Source organism: Ostrinia furnacalis, unplaced genomic scaffold (genome assembly GCF_004193835.3).
Source record: "Ostrinia furnacalis isolate ACB-3 unplaced genomic scaffold, ASM419383v2 OfSCF2491, whole genome shotgun sequence".
Lineage (NCBI taxonomy): Eukaryota > Metazoa > Arthropoda > Insecta > Lepidoptera > Crambidae > Ostrinia > Ostrinia furnacalis.
In genome coordinates, this window is record NW_021132730.1 from 1,658,105 (window position 1) to 1,672,793 (window position 14,689).

General features: G+C 37.4%; 2 protein-coding genes across 3 annotated transcripts in view; one reads left to right on the forward strand and one right to left on the reverse strand.

Moving 5' to 3' along the window:
- LOC114355711 (rho GTPase-activating protein 190-like) overlaps nt 1-10,798 on the forward strand; it is a 35,736-nt gene extending 24,938 nt beyond the window's left edge. Inside the window, exons 22-29 of the mRNA XM_028308682.1 lie at nt 396-487; nt 2,017-2,124; nt 2,421-2,501; nt 3,038-3,173; nt 3,729-3,871; nt 5,035-5,183; nt 5,656-5,863; nt 6,881-10,798. Of these exons, the coding sequence (XP_028164483.1) occupies nt 396-487; nt 2,017-2,124; nt 2,421-2,501; nt 3,038-3,173; nt 3,729-3,871; nt 5,035-5,183; nt 5,656-5,854 (908 nt within the window). The 3' untranslated portion in view covers nt 5,855-5,863; nt 6,881-10,798. The remainder of the gene's footprint in view (nt 1-395; nt 488-2,016; nt 2,125-2,420; nt 2,502-3,037; nt 3,174-3,728; nt 3,872-5,034; nt 5,184-5,655; nt 5,864-6,880) is intronic.
- A 2,739-nt stretch (nt 10,799-13,537) lies between these two features.
- LOC114355742 (uncharacterized) overlaps nt 13,538-14,689 on the reverse strand; it is a 50,799-nt gene continuing 49,647 nt past the window's right edge. For both annotated transcript variants that reach the window (XM_028308745.1, XM_028308744.1), the window contains exon 7: nt 13,538-14,304. In XM_028308745.1, coding sequence (XP_028164546.1) covers nt 14,143-14,304 — 162 coding nt within the window. In that variant the 3' untranslated portion in view covers nt 13,538-14,142. The remainder of the gene's footprint in view (nt 14,305-14,689) is intronic.

The following is a 14,689-nucleotide window of genomic DNA, read 5'->3' on the forward strand; positions in this document are numbered from 1 at the left end:
AGACGCTACGTTAACAGCCTATTTGAATTGAACGTCTAGGAAAAATACTCTTTTACGAAACTTTTTTAACGCCTTTGTTCATCAGAAGAATCAATATTAGATAGGATTTTTATTGTGTAAGAATTTTCGCAGCAATACCAACAAAAAATCAAATCCTTCCTTTTTCCTAATTAAAGTATTATAAACTCACGTTTTGTTTAGCAAAATTAGTGAAATACGTGTTTTTACTCTGTATTGAGTCTCTTTTGTCTCTACTCTGTAAAGTAGTTCGTGTGCGATCGTGTTAGTTCGTTGCGCCACCGCTATCTCGGCTAGCAAATCGTAATTTTTCGTCGGCGCTGCACCCCCTTAACAATGCTAATATTACATGTCTAATGTATATGTTAACCTTTCAGCAGCCAGCGAGTCCAGCGAAGGCAGTTCGGACGGTGAGACGAGGAGGCCCAGGCCTCTGCCCTTGCCACCACACCACGAGCCTCCCCATAAGGTGTGTTTGAATACACAATTCACACTATTTTCAGTTCAATTTATGTATTGACTTCCACCTTGGGCCTGATCATCACTTTTCATCAGGTGTGATGCAGGCCAAGAGCTTCCTCGTTGTAGATAAAAAAAAATACGCTAAAAATACTCTTGTAGGGGAGAGTTCGGTATATTGTACCGCCGGGTAAATTGTACCACCCTCATATTTCGTAAAGTATTTATTGAATGTCTGTAATTGCAACACTCAGCGATATACAACTAAAATCAATTAATATCGGCCATGTGGTTTTTGCCGTGACAACAAACACGTGTGTTTTATTTTGAAAAGTATTTTTTCATTGTTTTCAAGTAACTTTTGACAATACATGTTAAGTTTGTAATTTTGTTAAATTTAATCACAGGGTGTTTCTAATATATTATTTAGTAGCGTAAATTAGTGTGGATTACAATTATTTGAAACATTTTTCGGTATTTATAAGCTATATTTTTTACCGATTTTAAAAGCACTATCACCTAGTCGGCTAAATTGTACCACATCAAGTTGTATGGAACTTTACCAAATGATTTTGAATTTTTTTTAGTAAATCATATTTTGAAGTTATAATAGCGTAGTTATGTTTGACTAACAATAAATGAAAGCAAAAGACTGGCAAAGTAGATTAGGTACAAGTGTGCGTTACGATAATTGGAATTACAAAACTTGTACTCAAAATCGTGATAACGTGTAAAACAATATCGATTGTCTATGTTATTAACTACTGTTCCTTTTCGTTTCCTAATTTGTTAAGAATGTATCGTATAATATTTTGCCATAGATTTTTTATAGGCATGAAATTAATTGAAATCCAATTTAGTAACCCTGTGGTACAAATTATCGAACCGGTTGGCTAAATTGGACCGAAGCTCTGAACTCGTACTTTGTTGATTTGTGCTAAATATACAACAATCATGTTAATTAATACTTATGAAATAGTAAGTTGAATAATGTATCTTTTATTATATACCATGGACATTAGGAAAACAAAAGAAAACTATGTTTAAAATGGGATTGAAAAAAACTGGTCCAAATTAGCGGACTCTCCCTTATAGCAAAGTTTTGGGCTGACACTGTGTTGGTAGTTGTCGACACGACGAAAACAAGAACACGCGCGTCTATTTACGCGTTTTTATCACGAAATTGCTTCGAAAGTTATGTCTCTATTTTGTCCTTGGTATTTTATTTTGTCAAATAAAGTTAAGAAAAAACATTTATTTGTTATAGTACTATCGTAAAAATACTCAATACTTTATTGCTTTACGACATTAGCACATTAGGTCTTAATTAACAGAACGATCTTAGCAGTTTCAATATAATTATTTGTTTTTATTAGTTACATTCTGTGTTTTTTTTGCTAAATACATTTTATTTCTTTATGACTTTACTTGATGACTTGCTATGTTATATTTTTTGCTATGAAATTGTTGTGTTTTTATTTAAAACAATTGTTTATCATGAGCTTATTACATTGTCAGCAGCCGAATATTTTTAAGCAGATGCTGGGCGGCGACTACCCGTCGTCCGCGCAAGAGAACTCTTCGTCTAGTGCCGCGGATTCCCGCAGGAGGGCGCATCCGTTCTCTAAACATGATAGGAGGCATAAGGTGAGGATGATAAACACCATCTTGTATCGTGTAGGCCAGTTCAATATCGTCATAAAGGTAGCAGGAAGGAAGCAGGCCGTTACCCACCGAGCGATGTGGAAAACATTGGGGGAGGCGTATGTTCAGCAGTTGATGTCCTGTGGCTTAAATGATGATAAAAACCTTGTTTAAAAGATATCTTAAAATTCTCAAGTTCGTCAGCTAAAAGTTTTTTCTTTCTTTTTTTTTAATAACTCGTTTCCTATGGTAGGTCCCTATCTTAAATACTGTCCCTACAGTTTATTATTTTGTTTCAGGAATTTTCGAAGAGCAAAGACTCTAAAAAGAACTCTTCACAGTTAGCAAACACACAGTCGCAGCAGAATTGGGGCCCTCAGGTAATATACATTTTAGTAAAGAAGTTGTCTCCAAGTTAGCTCGCATTTAAAAAAAAAATAAGTAATAGCAACAAAAACCTATGAAATCACTTGCCAATTCAGTTGACATTCTAAAGACGATCAATAAAAATTATCAGCACAAAGCATGCGGGAGCTGATCAAAGGAAGTCACTTAAGCAACATATCTCAGTTACATCTATGCCAAAATAAAGTAAAGTAAAAGTATTTTATTTGCCAACAAAAAATTACAGTCTGTTTATCTAGCAGTTGCTGCACTAAGCTGTGCTTGTGTCGCGGCAGCCTTAAGTAACACAGGTTAACAATTTTGATTAAAATATAGTCAGGACAACACACGGTACATGGCAATTAACAGTTATTAAACTCTCAAGATAGCTAGAACATGTTTTTTTACTTAGACTAAACAAAACTAAACAAAAAGTAACTGAGGTAGTGTGTGTAATGTGTGTGTGTGTTGTGTGTGTAATGTGCGTGTAATGTGTGCGTAATGAAAATTAAACTCTATCTCCATTACTCAGGGTCCCCACGGAGTGCCTCTATTCGTTGAAAAGTGCGTGGAATTCATCGAACGGGAGGGTCTGGCGTCGGAGGGATTATACCGCGTGCCCGGCAACAGAGCACATGTTGATATGCTCTTCAACAAGTTTTATGAAGGTAAGATAAAATAATTCATAATGCGAACAAATAAGGACTGGAATTCACTGGCTGCTGCTGTCTTTCCCAAACACTATAATCTGGGCCTCTTCAAGGCGATAGTGAATACGCACTTTCAGGGCATATAATTATGTACCATCCTAGACTGTATTTCACTTAACATCAAGTGTGATGGGAGTAGAAGATCGAATCAGAAATGAGGAGATCCGTAAACGAATTAGTCGCTGTCATAGCCCAACGGATTCGCAAGCTGAAGTGGCAATGGGCAAGGCACATAGTACGCAGAACTGGCAGCCGATGAAGCAGCAAGGTTCTGAAGAGGAGACCATGTACCGGAAAGCGCAGCATGATACGTCCACCCACAAGGAGGACAAATGACCTTATAAAGGTAGCAGGAAGGCGTTGGATGTAGGCCGCTACCAACCGGTTAGTCAGGATATCATTGAGGGAGTCCTATGTTCAGCAGTGCACGTCCTGTGACTGATGATAATGAAAATTGCTTCTGTTATAGAAGTTCAGAAGTTAGTTATTAATGCAATAATATGATGCCTTCAGATCCAAACGTGGAGTTGGAGTCCCTCGACATTCCGGTCAATGCTGTGGCGACGGCACTGAAGGACTTCTTCTCCAAGAAGCTGCCACCTCTGCTGGATGAAGCCAGTATGACGCAGCTGGAGGATATTGCGGGTGAGTTGCGAGCCGCTAACTTATAAATAAAGTGCTGAAAAGACTTTGAACTTTATGATCTTTGTGATGATTTTCAAGTCAATTACTTTTTTCGCAGCCCATTTCTTTTTGTTGTTTATAAGCTGTGAAGATTCATTCTTTATCTTTTAATCGAATCAGTCCAATCTAAGGGTCTATGCTTATAATTGCGCGGGCGCACGCACGTTCAGAAAATTAGTATGAGCAGAGGGCGCGTATGCCCGTATTATGTGCACCCGCGCAAGTTTTAGCGTACAGTCGACAGCATATAAACAAAATGACAATCGCTAAGCGGTAAGCGCTGTCACTGCTTAAAAAATGATACTATTGAAATTATCAAACGTGTAATCGCCGAAAACTGCCGTAGCGATCGCCACATTATTGCATTTCATAGTGTAGATATAAAGCCCGGTCTGTGAGCACGTAGAATTTTGTCTAATGACCCCAAGCTACCCATCCTTATCGCTCGCGCGTAATTATATTGCTGTCGCGACTGTGCGACGCGCGCCCGCAGTGATTGTACGAGCGCAACGCACAACGACACAACTCGCAAACCAGACTATAGTATATATTATTTTGCATCGACTATGCCCACTAAATAGAAATAATGAGGGCTATCGTTTTAGCGCTCACCAGTTAGCGCCACTGTAGAGTAAGGTCCTGTCACTTGCTAGTAGCGAAGACAGTGGCACCAACTGGTGAGCGCTAAAGTGGTAGGAGGACTATCGCATTTGCACTCATCAAGATGGCGCCACTGTAGAGTAAGGTCCTGTCAATCGCCAGGGGTGCCAACTGTTAAGTATAAAAACGATAGCCCTCCGTCGCTCAACAGATGGCGCTCTCAGCTGGTGACTGCTCGCGCTGCGCACGCTGCTCAATACTGCGCTCACGCCGCTCGCGCGCGCTACACTCGACTACGTGTTACACCACTTCGCGCGGTGAGTAGCGACTCCTATCGCCGCTAGACTTGCGCTCAACAAAGGGACCGCTTGAGTTCACGCCGCTCACGCTACACTCGACTACGTGTTACACCACTTCGCGCGGTGAGTAGCGACTCCTATCGCCGCTAGACTTGCGCTCAACAAAGGGACCGCTTGAGTTCACGCCGCTCACGCTACACTCGACTACGTGTTACACCACTTCGCGCGGTGAGTAGCGACACCTATCGCCTCAGACTTGTGGCTATCGTCGCTCAACAGATGGCGCTCTCAGCTGGCGACTGCTCGCGCTGCGCACGCTGCTCAATACTGCGCTCACGCCGCTCGCGCGCGCTACACTCGACTACGTGTTACACCACTTTGCGCGGTAAGTCCACCACCACTCAATTCTCTCGCTGGTTATTGTCTACCTACACGGATTCTACAGAGAACCATCAGAGATATGTCGCAGCTGAAGCCACGCTCTGACTAGTAACCACCACAGAACACCACTCCCCTCTTTTGTTGATGATTCACGTCTACACGTAAGGTCCCCCAGACCCATCACTGTGGGAGTCTGAACACCATTCTGTGCCTGATGGCATGATGTGTTTGATATAATAATCGCCAGCGAGGAAGATCCTTATTAAACCCATCATCAGAGGGTATACCATGCTCTGGGCAGAGCATTCTTTGCTGCAAATTACCCATAATTAGGACGGCCGGATGGATACTCATCACGGCCGTCCCTATTCATCTAGTCGCCTCTCAACTGCAGGAGCCACCAGCATCCACAAGCTTCAGCGGACTTTACTGCCGCTTGCCAATTCAGACAATAATCTTTACTTTACCTACTCCAGGGTGGCGGATAACTCCAAACTCAATTCAATGGACAGCAAAAACCTGGCCATCTGCTGGTGGCCTACCCTACTACCGGTACAATTCTCGGACATGGGCCGGTTCGAGATGACGCGGCCGTACCTCGAGGACATCGTGCAGACCATGATCGACCAGCACCCCTTCCTGTTCCGCGGGAAAGAGGCGTTCGTCATGGTGTGAGGACAGTGTGTGAGTAGATGGATATATGTTATTTAATTTATTTTATTTTGTTCGGAAAACATACAGTGAAACAAAAACAGACTATAAACCACTGCTTAAGAAACTATACACCATTTACAAGTTTTCGCATTTGTGTAACAATATAATTAAATAACGAAAGCCAATTCGCTCACATGAGAGAGTTAAGATCTACACCTACATTAATTCCATGCTAATAGACATTAGCACTTAAATCACAGATCACAGAAACTAAAGGGAGATGTGACAAGGGGGCGGGGCCGGTGTCGCAGCAATATGCCCAAAAATAGAACACATTGCTGCAGACGTCATAATGTAAACAGTTTACATTGCTTGCGTAGTACTAAAGATACAGTACTCAATACTGATACCGCAGTGAATAATGAGCACATACTTGATTACTTTGTGTGTCAATTTCTAATGCGACACTGAGTTTCGAACTCAGCGCACTAGTTGGCATTTCTATGACTTAAATACTCACAATAAGTCAGGCACTTTTATGGTCGTTTAGCTCATTTATCCTTTTTATTCTGTCATTCCGTTTTTATACCAACTGAACTGACTGATGAGGACGGCCAGGGGGTTAAGTGGGGCTCTCCCCGGCAGAATGGCGAGGCCTACCTACTAAAACCTGATGGTGTCCCCTGGAGCCTCCTATCCTGTCTTCAATAGGACGTGTATTTTTTAATCATTTTAGTCGAATCTTGAAGACAGCATGTTTTCTGTTTTCGTTCTGATACAGTGTGTACAAGTTTAATTACATTGGGGCGCTTACAGTGTAAAAATAACCAATGATATTTTTACTTGTTTTGTGAATGTTATTCGTCCCGTAGAATTCAGAATTCGATTAGACTCGTAAGTTATTTTCGAAAATTCAAGGAACTACTTGAAATAATCATGTTTTAGCATTAGTTACTTCTGTTTGGATTCTTCCATTCATCTTCTAGTTAGTGACCACCAAAACACAAAAATGCAAGTTTTTTCTCATTAGAAACATGTATCTTCCAGGAACCCACAATGCATGTTGCATTCGTGATGGACGACGTCTGACGTCAGCGAAACGACGTCATCAAAACGCAAAATGGCGGCTCAGAGCTCAGTGAGTTTGCAAGCGATTATCGGCCGTGCGGCCTTGCAATACGGACTTGCGCAGTGTCAGACTTTCGTCTTGGTTGTTCTAGTGTAACGTATACGGTTCGAACGAAATCGTGCTAGATGGAGGTTATGTTAACAGCTATTGTTAGTAGTATTTATCAAGTTCGCCGGTAGATTTTTCGTTTCAAAATTGTTCTCATATCATAACGCTTAGTGTTACCGCAAAGAAAGAGAATGCTTGCATTTTAAAAAAGTTTTTTTCTAAACCGCGAACTATTTTATAACGCCGATTATTTACCGCAGTATTTTAATGACTAGGTGTTATTGTATCTGCATTGTAATAGAAGTAAGGAATTCGTGCACAAAAGTATTTATCGGGATATAAAATGTTTTTAAATAATAAGTATTATCGGTAATGTAACGTTTATATTTGTATAATCGATGGCAACACCACGTAAAAGGACATTCCGTTCAGTCGAAAAGTAATTATGAATTAATTGTTAATTATGGATATTATAGTGATATTCGCGTATTGTAAGTTCGTCGGAGGCTTGTGTACATTTTTTGTTGTTATATTTTTGAAGTGCGAGGGAGATATTAAAATACGCCTTTATTTCTTTCAGTCTATAGAAACGATTGACCAAATTTATTTATTCATGATATACAATTTATTTACTGCCATAAATTGATCTATCAAATGTTTTACTGTAGAAAAAAAATGGCATCAAAGAAAAAAGAAACTTCAAGTTGTATATTGCTATCTCTCTGGCACTAACCCTCCCAATTTCATTAGAAAGAGACAGCTACATAACTGCGTCTTGTGTGACCATTATTATTTGGGCCACGTAATATCTTATATTCAGAGTATAATAATATGTTTGAGTATGATACATCACAATACTTAACACGCATATTGCTTTGAACGCATTTATTTATATTAGATAGTAATATATTAAAACGTATTCCGCTTCATGGATTCCAAGCTAATGATCTTCATAATTTAAGGAAAAGAATTATTTTTTACATTATTTTCTAATTCGTAAATAGCAGCTTATGGTTATTTTCTTGGTATTTAACCAAAGATGAAATGTTTTGCTCTCTCCAGTTTAATTAATATACTAAAATCGGACCCTTGTCCAGGTGAAAATTTAATATTTTATTTAAAAATATCTCGTATGAGATCTGTGTCAGATAGTGACTTGAATGGCTATCTGAATCTGTATAAAACATTATTTTTGCATGTCATAGACAAATTAGTCACAGGAGTGTAGTTTTTAAGCTTCTGATACACAACATAAACGTGGCATGGAATGATGAGAAATCCCGGGATTGATGGAATTAGGTATTTCACACTTTAAAAAAAAATTAAATTTAAAATATACACATAAACCTTGCCTCATGACAATTTGTTCGTCTCGGTCGTTTATATGGAGATTTTTGGGGAAGTTCGGAAATCTTGAGGATATTTCATGCTAACGAAATAATTATTTCACCAATATTTCTATTATTGAGATGTCATCAAAATAACAATGTGACATCATGCCTATCTGACATACGTTACTTAACCGTGTGCTGAAATGTTACGTCGTACTGTTATCTCGTGGCTGTGTCAGAAGCTTTAATTTCTAAATTGATCTTAAAAAGGCAGCTTTTTGATACTTTTCTTTCAGACTGATCGCACTTCCACAGTTTTTGTGTAAATTGAAAATATAAAATGCACTATTTTAAATTATAAAACTTTTCTTTTCGACTGCCAATTATGATAATCCTTCGTATGTGAGTGATGCCAATTATGATAATCCTTCGTATGGCCTACTGTATAGCTTTTAGATAGACTGACATACCTAGAGTATTTTTTTTTGTCCAAGCCAAGTTTAAACGCACTTTAAGATTGATAAATTGATAAAAAAGGTATAATTATGTTAAAATAACACTATTAAGATTGTTTATATCATTTTAAATATCTGTCAAAGATTTGAAATGATTCTTTTTGTTAAGTCTTTTAAAAAGTTATATTTTTATGCACATTTAACGCATTTATTTTCTTCATATAAATAAAAGCACATACAAGTACATTTTCTTATATTTACGATTATGTTATTTAATCTTCGAGAAACGAATCTTACACATTTTATGTGCAATTTTTATTACTGTATGAATGAATTGCGTGGCTTTTCGATACGTTGCAAAAATGCAATTTTAACTGATTCGTTTAACCCAAAAATGAAAGTATTTATAAGTATATTTAATATATATTAGATGTCTCCATTAAGCATAGTTAAGATGTATTTACGTAAGTTTTTATCGATATAATAATGTCATTATATCACTGTCTCTCTCGCTCACACGCTCTCCTTCACGTTTGAAGCACGAAACGTGTGAGCGAGCGAGACAGACAATATCATGTCCATTAGGGGAATGATGTGAGGGATTTTTTATATTTTACTATGAATCGAAAAAGACATAGAGCCTACCTGTGTTTAAGTTTTATTTTTCTAGAAATTTTCGCTTTTCTTAGATCTCATGTGGATGTGAACATTTGTTGTTTTACGAGACTTCCCCTAATGATTTTTAAAATGCAATTTATATAAATATTCGATGTAAATATTGTACATTCATTCATTTATTTTTGCATAATTTATTTATTGAGTTTTTTTTATTAATGAAAGAGTTTTAAAGCCATATGTTTGTTACTTGATACATTGTGTTCTTTTTGTTTTCATTTTAATATTATTTCCAATGCACAGTTCTTTTTTGTCTTCTAAAACTACGTGCCATTTGTGTTGACAACGTATGGTGATTCGGTGATTCCTAAAAGTTGTGTTGTTTAGAAATTTTGTTCGTCCGAATTTTCTTGTAGTTTCTCGAATGTTCTAAAGTAGAATCAATGTACGCTTGACCGGGCGGTGGCTGCTCGCCTGCCGCGCGATTGTGACCCTTACGTCGCTAGATTACTTTGTGATGATGGTGAAAATTGCTTGTATAGGTTTAGGGAATTGTGGGGATGGTTGTATGAGGAATGGTATAGGCCTTTCTTGGAAATTTGCCTTGATCGTTAGTGATACGACACACGGGAGGTTGTAGTACTATTCAGAGGTATTTTTGTGTGAGGGTAAAGGGATATTAAGGGCTAGTTAAATAAATCATAATATACTAGGACTACTAAATTAAGCCTGGAATTTCACACAAATTATTTTCTAAAGTCCCTTACAGTGGACTGATTTTTTCGGTATTACATTGACGCTAACTTAGTCTTATGAATGCTTCTCACTCGCTCGCAATAGAGATCAAGTGAGTCGCGATTATCTTTCACTATGTACTAGAAATAAATGCCTTTTGGAACAGACTTGTGAAGAAAAAGTCAATACAAACGGGTAATTTTGCCTCAGAAGTCTTTGATGGTCAATATAGTGTTATATTGTGAATTTACCCGACTGCGCCAGAAGGAGGGTTATGTTTTTTTAGAAATATGTGAGTTTATGCATTATTTAAAGGCGCATCTTCACTAGGATCGCACGTCTGACATTCGTGAACTTAGCGTAAATAATACACGACAATATAGTACACGACACGAATCTCCGCCATGATTACTAGTGTAGTCGCACCCTTATGTTAAAGTGTGGCAAGCAGTAATATTCCTTCTCCCTCACACAATGTTGCCAGTATTTTTCCTATTTGTAATGTAGAGTGTGATCAATGTTGTGATATACGGTCGGGTCGCGCGGGCGAGGGCTCGCCCGGTACATAAATTTTGCTATGTGCGTCTCAATTACTGTAAAACCCAGTTCAAAGGAATGTGTCATATTTTATAATAAATAACCATCTATGTAATGACCTTGCGTTTCATTCAACATACACACACTAACGCTCTAGTACAGTCAACGTCAAGTCAAATAGTTCGAGACACCCAAAGTGGTCAAAATGACAACACAACCTTATTCCAATTGTTGCAAATGTGTTGCGAACTTTTTGGCTACTTTGGGAGTCACAAACTATTTTTTTTTTATCCACAACGAGGAAGCTCTTGGCCTGTATAGTTCCAAAATAGTGAACTGTCCTATCGATGACATTGACAGTGGGGCGCCACCGTCAATACCGGATCGCTGGTTCCGATTTTTGCCATGTTGGAAACCATATAGTTGAACCGGTTGAACGATGGTAGCGCCTCCCTGTCATTGAGTTTAGTGGGACAGTTCAGCGTGGGTCATCTATATCTCACCTGTATCTTTTGACACTGACTGAACTAAGCTGAATATAGACCCTAATTTACAATCTAAAGTAGCAGAATAATCAAATAGTAAATTAGGCTTAAATTCTGTGCTCATTTATGGTTCATTGACTATGTTCGAACCATTTGCATGACATGAAACGCCACGCCCACAAAGTCATGGTAACGCCAACTGTATGCCACAAAGTCAATGGAATAATGTACCTTATGTCCATGTTATACGCGCAGTCTTTTACAAGAATATGAAAATGAAAAGCCAAATTACAAATAGAATAACGTTTATTTTCCATTCAACAGACATAAACATTTCACTACAGTGCATACGGAATCACAGATTAACTTAATATACATAATTATGTACACTTAACAACTCTTAACTGTGTGAAAGAGATAATGCTGTACGAGTATAATGTTTGTAAGACACTGTCTCTCTCACACACTAAAACTGTTCTGCATTTCTGCCAAAATTAACTCCAGTTTCACGATAAAAAATTAAAGTTGACCTTTGCTGCGTTTATTCTATACAAGAATCCAACACAAAGCAGCAAAAAATATTTTTATTTGTACTGTATACTTCTGGGCCAAAGAAATGCTAAATGAGTATTTATCATAGGGTCACTATGTCACTATTCTAAAATAATTATTGCATTTTTTAAACAATGTAATTATAATAATATTTCTTATCGCCTATTTGCATATTTTGCACTTTGATAACATTAATGTATAACAAAACTTGTTGCAATTTAATATTATTACTTAATTTTTTATATTATTCTCAATATCTTAAAACAAAATCAGATCACAGAAAGCAATAAAAATTTGAATTTTTCAAGACTAGAAATTGAATTTTGTAACGAGAGTGCGTTTTTTGTAAGTGGCAGTTAAATCAAGATAATTTTAGATATTATTTTTTAATGCACGTGCTCGTGGATTTTTCTTGCATACTGTTACACTCAGAATACGGAACAAACCAGAAACCGTCAACGGGCGTAAATGTGTATTCATATAAAGTACTCCAAATCGCACTACTTTGACTTTAGAGCAATCAGTCAATGGCCGGCGCGCGCATTGTTTACATATCCGTCAGATTGACACTTTATAATTAAATTATCCAACATGTAAGAATGCTACTGGAATTACGAAGAAAGTGCATGGGATCATGTTTTATCCGTAAGTAGCACATTTCCAATTCATTTTAATTAAATAATAATTTTCAAAAAAAATCACGGTTGTATTTTGTAAGTGTTGCCACAGGTCAACGGAATATTTTACCCTACTTTTTTATATTGAATTACATTTGTCTACTTATAAAAAATTCACGCGTTAATTTTGTTAGCGTTACCACAGAATAATGGAATATTTTCCCCATCCTTTTTGTTTTAATTAGTTTTTAGTGTAATTTCATCCATGACATGACAACCTGATTAATTAAATTATAAGTGCCACTTGTGGTCTAAACTGAATAAATATTTTTGATTTTGATTTGATTTCAATATATTGAATTAATTTATAATATTACTCCCTAATAATGAGGAGATAATAAATTACTATCGTGAATTTCATACTTTCCCATTTATTCAAAAGTAAGGCATTGGTATCAACAGATCAGCAGCAGCAATATTTGTATATTTAATAATAATTTTAAGTAATTAATTATTGCTTACATACTTACTCTGATTTTTTTTCAGGATACACAGCCAGAGTTGCCTCGCAATCAAATTTAAGTATTGGTGATGTTTTTGATTTGGATTCTGTTTTTGACTCCAAGAAAAGTTAAACTAAAAGCACTACTGCGCCGTAAACAAATGTTTTGTTGTCGATATGTTTACATAATAAAGAACCTTAAGTTTCTTTTTTGTTTTACTTGGCATTCTAAAATTTATATTCGACTTTTGTAATTGACTTTTAAATAACATATTATACCTACATAAAATATAGTACATATATTACACTATTTAATAGAAATAAATAATCATCTTACACTTAGTTACTTCGGAGTAAAAATTAAATTCATAGGTAGGTAGGTACTATCTATGCCTATGGCCAGTCATGTCGTCTCGTTCTATCGCAAAGAATCACCATTTGATAAGAGCGAGAGCAAAAACGGAAATGGATAGTTAACACTGGCCGTGTGTACTTATTTCACTTACTTATTTTTTACTTGTTTAACATCTCTTTAAAAAATTACATAATTTTACCCCAAAAATGGGGGTGTCACACGGCGCTAGTAACACTAAAGGGGGTAGAGGGGCGCGGGAGGGGAAGTATTTTGGACACAAGTTGCCGCGTAGAAATGTTATCGAACACTCCTTCTGGTTTGTTCTGTATTCTGAGCTGTTACATTAACAGATTTTATTATGAAACGAAAGTCGAAGCCCATTTGAGCATTGACGAAATGTTGAGCTCTCAAATCACAAGTCTTACTGAAGCTTTTTTGAAGAGAAACAAATGGGGGCTTCAAAAAGTACCTTGTCCACCTGAATGGTGACTGAAGAATCGAAATCCAATTTGAGCATTGTCAAAGGATTGAGAAGCTGGAAATCTCACGGTCTTAGTTGAAGATCTTTTAATGTGTGACGGATGGATCTGAAAACGGAGCTGCGGAGGATTGAAGAAGCAACTACTCCAGTTGGAGGCGAAGAATTCGTTCTATTTGAGCATTAACGAAGACTGCTTGTGACCACGGCTGTAGCAACACGACCGAAACGTCTAGCTGTAAGTACCTACTCATGTATTTAATACAAGTGAGGCTAAGAACTCACGGCGCGATTTTCACGCGCGCCCGCGGCGCTTGTGGAATTGCGGATTTATTTCAAAACTCACGGGAGCGGTTATTAGCGCGATTTTCACCCGAAAATCACGCCATGAGTTCTTAGCCTGAATGTCGCATTTGAGACCCGTTCTTCTCAGTTAACGAAGTGTTTAGAAGCTCTTGTAATATCTGTAGTCACACACATCCAGCGCCCCAGCAGCCACACCAAGGTATCGACCCGTCATTGGGTGGCGCCGAAAGTTTTCGAGACTTGTGCGTGCACGCAGACGCGAGCGAGTTTACTGACGAACACATGCTGTTCGTGTGCTCATGCTCCGAATGGGAGGTCGTCATCTCCTGGAAGAAGGTAAGATTACGTTAAATTAATGGTTTCTTATTTATTTGTAATGCTAACGAAATACCTACATTTCGAATGTGATTTTTTACTTGAGGTGATGCTTAATCCACAAATTTTGCTGTGTGACTGCTCTGACCAACTAAATACATTGATGCTTGGAGAACTTATGAAGTAGAGCTGATACTTGGCAAATTATTCTAGTTGTTCTTATTTTACCAGTAGGTACACATTTACTCAGATATTTAAAACGTATCGCGAAGAGCATGTGAGTAGAGATTAAGAATTGGAATACCAAAAAACATGACGTGATTAGGTATTATTACAAAACGAGAAAATATTTTTGATGGATCTTAAACTTAAGTTGTTATGTAGTTTATTCATAAA